At 37.1% G+C, this 6,856-nt stretch overlaps 1 protein-coding gene across 1 annotated transcript; it reads left to right on the top strand.

Annotated features, from left to right (window-relative positions):
• Nucleotides 1–482: 482 nt before the first annotated feature.
• Nucleotides 483–2,533, top strand: LOC105559507 (UPF0545 protein C22orf39 homolog). Its single transcript, XM_012007853.1, has 3 exons — nucleotides 483–718; nucleotides 1,207–1,371; nucleotides 1,452–2,533. The coding sequence occupies exons 1-3, from the start codon at nucleotides 671–673 to the stop codon at nucleotides 1,674–1,676; spliced, it is 438 nt and encodes a 145-aa protein (XP_011863243.1). The 5' UTR covers nucleotides 483–670; the 3' UTR covers nucleotides 1,677–2,533.
• Nucleotides 2,534–6,856: the final 4,323 nt, after the last annotated feature.

The raw sequence follows: 6,856 nt of genomic DNA, 5'->3' as shown, positions 1-6,856 counted from the left end.
GTATACCGTTGTTGTTGACTTATTATACGTGTATCAATTTTCTAAGACATTTCGTAGCATCCAATTTCGCACATCCTCATTACAGTATATATTCGCAAAATTACTTTTATAAAAATAATATATTACTACTATATGTATAAGATAAATATAACGGTAGATTTAAAGGCGTTAGCAAATTTAGGTAGTTTTCTCACTGTTTCAGAAATTAATTAGTAAACAGCTGTCTGATGCATTATATAACATAACTTAGATTATGCTTTTGTAAAATTATTTAATTCTTAAGATCTTTTTCTAGTCACTTATCGAAAGTCACTTTCTTCATCTCGACAGTCTTCGAATCAAAAACTACAATACTACTTATTTATATATCTCCTAATTTCAAATGAACCGCAACAATACGCATGTACCGCATATACTGGCTGCGTTCGGGGAGATGCTATTTAGCGCTATGAGCGTGCTCTGTCCTTGTTCAACTTTTGCAAGTAACAAGGACAGAGCACGCTCATAGCGCTAAATAGCGTCTCCCCGAACGCAGCCACTAGCGCATATCTAACCTAACCTATGCCCACTATATCTAACCTTATATCGGTTGCGTAGCACGTGTCCGGCGATTAAGTAAAGGCGATTTTATTTTTCTAAAAGAGCCGAAGACTGATACATTTCGGTGAATATGGGCGAAACAAAAGAAGAAAAGGCGCCCCGCGAGTATGAGTGGATGGTATACGATTATATCCGTGTCCGCCCCAGATAGCCAGTGTGAGCACAAGTTGCTTTCACATTGCTAAGAAAAATGTTAGCATCTTGCTATACATCTATGTCGTTTATTGTGCTGTTGTTTGCTAACATTTGGTGTCGGAAATGAAACATTTGCATGATTCAAACATTATGCTAGCATTAAGTGCTTGGTCAGATGTGATAGATATAACATGTTTATATCTGTTAGAAAATTGAAAACAATATATGCTAATTCTTTGTTAACAGTATGCCTATTCGATGTGCTCTCTCTTTAGCTGTGCATTTAACTACGACAATGTGTTAACATTATGCTAGCTGTACTTAAATCACTCAAACATTGAATTCATATTCCCAGCAAAGAGCCAGCATCAGTTGCTGGCATTTTATTTTCATACATTGCTTGAGCACACTGGCTATCTGGGGTATAATTTTTCCATCGGATAGTCTGTCAATGTGTTTTTCCTTCGTCAGGTGAGGCCGTGTATGATGTACAAGGACGAGTATGACGATTGCACCAGTACGAAGGGTCGTTTCCATCAATACTTCATATTCGGCGAAGCGATCGATTGCAATCAATGGAAGACCGATTATCAAAACTGCTATCAATGGCAAAAGTACAAGTCGGAAGTGGCATATGTACGCAGGTTGCCACATGCGTTTCGACGATGACGTGTCCGGGTGTATCGCGATGTAATAACTGAACGAAATCTTTGCAGGACGAGCTGATCAAGAGCGAGAAGCAACGCAGGACAAAGCGATTGCACGCGCATTATCAGAACGACGTCTGGGAGAAGAGGGAGAAGCCGCCCGAGAACTGGAACACCCCTCTGCCCGAGTGGATGCAGAAGGAGTTCGACAACTCGTATCTGCACATACGAAACCAAGAGATGAAACAGGGTACGAAGGTGTCCACCCTCGACACGAGATGTACTATATTATAACAACGAATTTACTATCATAAGATTAGACCCCAGCGAGAAATGACTCGTCAATTCATGTCGAAACAATGTCGACTCGATATTGACACCGTCAAGTCCCTAGGTTTGTTTTCTGTTCCTGCACGAGTGCACCGGTGGAGGAACTACACTCTAGCAGTAAGCTAGAATGACAAAAAGTTTATTGCACTAGTTTACCAATGTAGCAACCAGAAACAAGCCGCATGATGCAAGAATATCAGGTGTAACATTCCTCTGAATACGCACTTGTGACCAATCAGAAATTTGCCCTAAACCTTTAAACTGCAAATTATTGCGGTTGAATGCAGCAAAAACCAAGGAGCAATTTGTCCCAAAAATTGGTTATATGCGCAATGTTTCACCCTATATTTTTACATCATGATCAAATCGACGTCGACTTTGACAACAGCGATGTCGATTCGGCGAGTCATTTTTCGCTGGGACATAGCCTGTATGTATTATACATACTGTACTTATTTAAACCGAGTCACGTGAGTACTTTGACATATATATACAGTTTTGCAGTCTAAGTAAATACGAGATAGTGATGTAACATCAGATATCTTATCGTCAAGTACGATCAGGCGAGGAATGATTGCGGTTGATTGCGAAAGCACCTTCGGATGATAAAACCGAATCACCCCTTTCTATCCCTCTTCTTTAAAGGGAAAATAGAAGGATAAAAATTCCAATGTTGCCCTAGTAGCACAATATATTGGCGCAACAATGAGAAATGATGTAAATCTAGTATTCCTAATATGGTAAGATAGACGCCTTAGCCAATATGTCTATTTAGCAATATTAATTTAATATTGTATCAATATTAGACCAATATTCTTATTAAATTGTTGAATATTGGCCATTGCACTTCCAATATAAATTTAATATTATATAACAATAATATAATTTATTGTTTCTCCTCGGGGAGTACAAGGCGTTTTTTTGAAGGAACGTACCCAAACCTCATCTAATATTATATAATTATCGCAATATTTACACTTATTCCATGGCCAATATTGGCCAATGTGTTTCTACTTTAACCAACATTGGACCAATGTTTAATCCATGCACTGTGCTACTAGGGTGAGTTTCAGCATAGGTTCTTTCAGCATTTTCTATTTATTTCCCACGAGAGAAGCAAAGCACCTGCAAATAGCGCAGATGATCGCTAGGAATTCAGAAAGGATTTACTTTTTAATATTCTTTATGAATTAGTGTAGTCTGTTATTTAATAAAAGTTGTTCCGAATACAGAGAATCTCAGTAAATGCAAATATTACATAGCATAGATGCAACTGCTACTAACTGTGTTTACTGGGATTCCTTTGGCACCGTTCGAAAAAGAGCTAAGAATTGTTGCATCCTTGATGGAACGAAATTGATAAAACGTGAAATGAAAGTCATTTAAGAATTACTGAATGTATTTCAAATGAATCAATTTTCCTTATGAAATTCAACGCAATAATTTGAAATATATATATTATTGAAAAGTAATGAAAAAAATTATGAAATTTTAAAACAAATAAAGTTAAAAAATCCAATTCTTCGCCAATGAATAAAACGACAAATATACAATCAATAATTAAAACGACCTAGGCTGGCAAATCCTTTTTATTTAATAAATTACGACGTTTCGGCCAGTAATACTGGTCCTTCTCAAGTGTATCTTACGCCACACCTATCGATTGTTACAGCAAAAGATAGGAAGCATGTCGTAGTACATAAATAATTAATATCTATCCATCGAAATAATAAAAACATCAATTACATCATTCCACTCACCAACAGACAAATGTCTAGTCTTATACAAGCCCAGAGGAAAAATGTGGGGGCTTGTATAAGACTAGACATTTGTCTGTTGATGTGTGGAGTGATGTATATACATGATGCATAGATGTATACATATGCATTGTATATCAAAGTATTAATAAGGTGCTTCAAGTTTTTGTAGGAGAAAAAATATTGTATTAGGGATGGAATGTAAGGGGTGGGCCCCGAATCGTATGAAAATAGTTAGATTCTTGTGGATCTCTCGCGAGATTCACCCCACATCTCAGACATGGGATGTCTAAGGTCATATCTTTGTGACGTGGAGGCTCGAGATACAAATAGAATTTGATGGTAAAAAATCTAGGTAAAATTACAAAAACTAAATTAGCTCAGCTATAAGATAACTGACGTTAGTAAATAGTGAATTAGAAGGAAAGTTTGACCATGAATGTTCAGTACTGGCGACATATCTAATGCTAACGTATCCCGAACTATACAAATTACTTTGACAGAGTAATTTTCGTGGCGAGCGTGGTGTAGAGAAATGTGCACTGCTTAGTAAATAAATCAACGAAAAGATCCGAGTTCAAAAACCACACCGCTGGTTTTTTCGGACGCCACTTCTCGAAGAGAAGTGGCAATCACCGTGAGTACCTTGCCACATGTACCCCTTTATTTGTTATGTGGGTTGCGAAGAAACTGAAACGTTGACAAAAAATACTAAGAGACAGTTATTCGTACAAGAAACTGATGGAATTTCTAAAGAAGCTGAGGATGGTAAAGATACAATCGGATTGTGTGCCGACGATGAATTTGCAAAATTCTATGATTTTGACGAATAGTGAATTAATACTGTGAATGTCAGATACTTTTGCTAGTGGTTCGTGTATTATGTGATTCATTACAATATTCTTGGCCTTTACACCTTCGTCGGGGTGTATCCTTCTTTTCATTGTATACCGTTCGCTAAAGGGCGCAATTCGTCGGGCTTCGTCGTGTACCCGTTTCGAAAATTGCTCAGGTCATTAACAATCAATCTGAAACAGTTCGTAATACAATTGCACCAGAGGAAAAATGGCAGTTTTCCTCGGGGCTTGTATAATAGCGAATTCGGTTACTTGCACTGGTGCGCACTGAGTGCACACTAAGGCTTGTTTATAGTCAGTTCTTATATTTAACTTTGCCTTGAATACATGTTCAAAGAGTATTTAGTCAAAAAATAATCCGTGTAAACGTTGTACAGACCATTTTTCTGGATAAGAAATATTGCAAAAGGTATTTAAGATGATCTTTAAATGTAAGAATTGACTGGAAACAAGGCTTAATGTGCACTCAGTGCGCACTAGTGCAACCAAGCGAAAATTCGCTATAAGACTAGACATTTGTCTGTTGGTGTGTGGAGTGATGTAATTGATGTTTTTATTATTTCGATGGATATATATTCATTATTTATGTACTACGACATGCTTCCTATCTTTTGCTGTAACAATCGATAGGTGTGGCGTAAGATACACTTGAGAAGGGTCAGTATCACTGGTCGAAACGTCGTAATTTATTAAATAAGAAGAATTTGCCAGCCTAGGTCGTTTTAATTATTGATTGTATGTTTTTATCACTGGCGACTTACCATATTTCCAAAAGAAATACGACAAACGTTAAGAAATTATTCGACGTAACTGGCAAAAATGTTTCTCTATTAAAAACGCAACGTTTCGATCGTGAATTCCGGTCCTTTTCGAGTGTAGGGTAATCACATAAGATTCGAAATTCGGACATTGTACCAGCAATAGATCTGAATCTAAAGAATGTTACGTTCGTCAATTAAGAGGACCGGAATTCACGGTCGAAACGTTGTGTTTTTAATCTCTTAACTTTTTTGTCAGTTACGTCGAATAATTTCTTAACCTTTGTTATGAAATTAAAAACTGTTACTCGTTACTGAAAATAATTTGTTCCTGAAATATTGACGAAATGATAAACGAAACCAAGTCACTCGAGAGAGATTTTCAAATACATTTCGTTATACAGGGTGAGGCATTTAAAACTGTTTTTCAGAATATTTGGAAAAATACAAATCGGATTAAAAAAAAGTTGCAATAAAAGTTGTTCACCTCGAACAGGGTCATCCATTAACATAAAGCTCAACCCCCCTGCACCACCCCCGGGGGCGGGAGGGGGTGACTTTGAAATTTTAAATAGAAACCTCTATTTATTGCAGATTTGAATTCTCCGTGAAAAAATATATAATTTTTGTATGAGACATTTTTTCGATTCATGATAGATGGCGCTGTAATCGGCAAAAATGAAAATGAGTTGAAAATTGTTGAAAAATGGTAATATCTCAAAAAAATACACATCAGATTAGGAAAATCAAAGTAAATTTTTTGATATTTTTGCCGTAATTTTGTCTTTTTTATGCCGTAATTAATTATAAAAACGATATTATGCCGATAATGTTTGCACATTCATTGATAATTCGCTGCTGCATATTTTCTGGGGTTGTTGGTACATCCATGTAAACTCTCTCTTTTAGCCTTCCCCACAGGAAAAAATCGGCAGAAGTCAAATCGGGTGAACGTGCGGACCAATTTTGAGGACCTCCTTGTCCAATCCATCGACCCGGATAGTTTCGATTTAAAACTTCTTGAGGTATTCGTGAATAATGGCATCCATCGTGTTGAAACCACATATCCATTCTTGTTTGAAGTGGAACATCTTCCATTAGTATGGGTAAAACATTATCTAAAAAGTCGCTGTACATTTGACCATTCAGATTACCTTCTATGAAGTATGGGCCAATTACCTGAGTACCTAAAATACTGCACCAAACGTTGACACTCCACGGGCGTTGATGTTCAACTTGCCTTAACCAATGGGGATTCTCCACTGACCAATAATGCATATTATGTCGATTCACTTGACCACGATTCGTAAAATTTGATTCATCAGAGAAAAGTATCTGTGAAATGAAACTATCATTGACTGCCAGTTGTTCCTGTATCCAGTTGCAAAAATTCAAGCGATTTTGAAAATCGTCACCATGCAGTTCTTGATGCAGCGATAAATGAAATGGATGAAATTTGTGTTCATGCAGTATGCGTAGAACGCTTCTTTGAGAAATTCCTGAACCTCGCGTAATTTGCCTAGAACTAATGTGAGGATTTGCAGCAACTGCAGCTAAAACATTCACTGTGTTATTTTCGTTTGTCACAGGCCGCGGTCGGACTCTTTCTCTAGGTTTAACACTTCCAGTTTCAGTAAACAGTTGGACAATACTGCGAAAAGTCGTTGCAGAAGGAACATTCCTATCAGGGAACAGATTAGCATACCTTTGACGAGCTTCTTCAACATTTCTATGAGCCTCAAAGTACAAGGAAATGATATCTACTCTCTCTC

The sequence above is a fragment of the Vollenhovia emeryi genome, unplaced genomic scaffold, assembly GCF_000949405.1.
Source record: "Vollenhovia emeryi isolate VEMERY1.0 unplaced genomic scaffold, V.emery_V1.0 DF939267.1, whole genome shotgun sequence".
Classification (NCBI taxonomy): Eukaryota; Metazoa; Arthropoda; class Insecta; order Hymenoptera; family Formicidae; genus Vollenhovia; species Vollenhovia emeryi.
This window is presented reverse-complemented; position numbering and strand designations above follow the sequence as displayed.

Coding starts and splice junctions, on each gene's coding strand:
- LOC105559507 (XM_012007853.1), top strand. CDS start 671: ATGGGCGAAACAAAAGAAGAAAAGGCGCCCCGCGAGTATGAGTGGATG. Junction 719..1,206: donor CCCGCGAGTATGAGTGGATG/GTATACGATTAT, acceptor TTCCTTCGTCAG/GTGAGGCCGTGTATGATGTA. Junction 1,372..1,451: donor ACAAGTCGGAAGTGGCATAT/GTACGCAGGTTG, acceptor AAATCTTTGCAG/GACGAGCTGATCAAGAGCGA.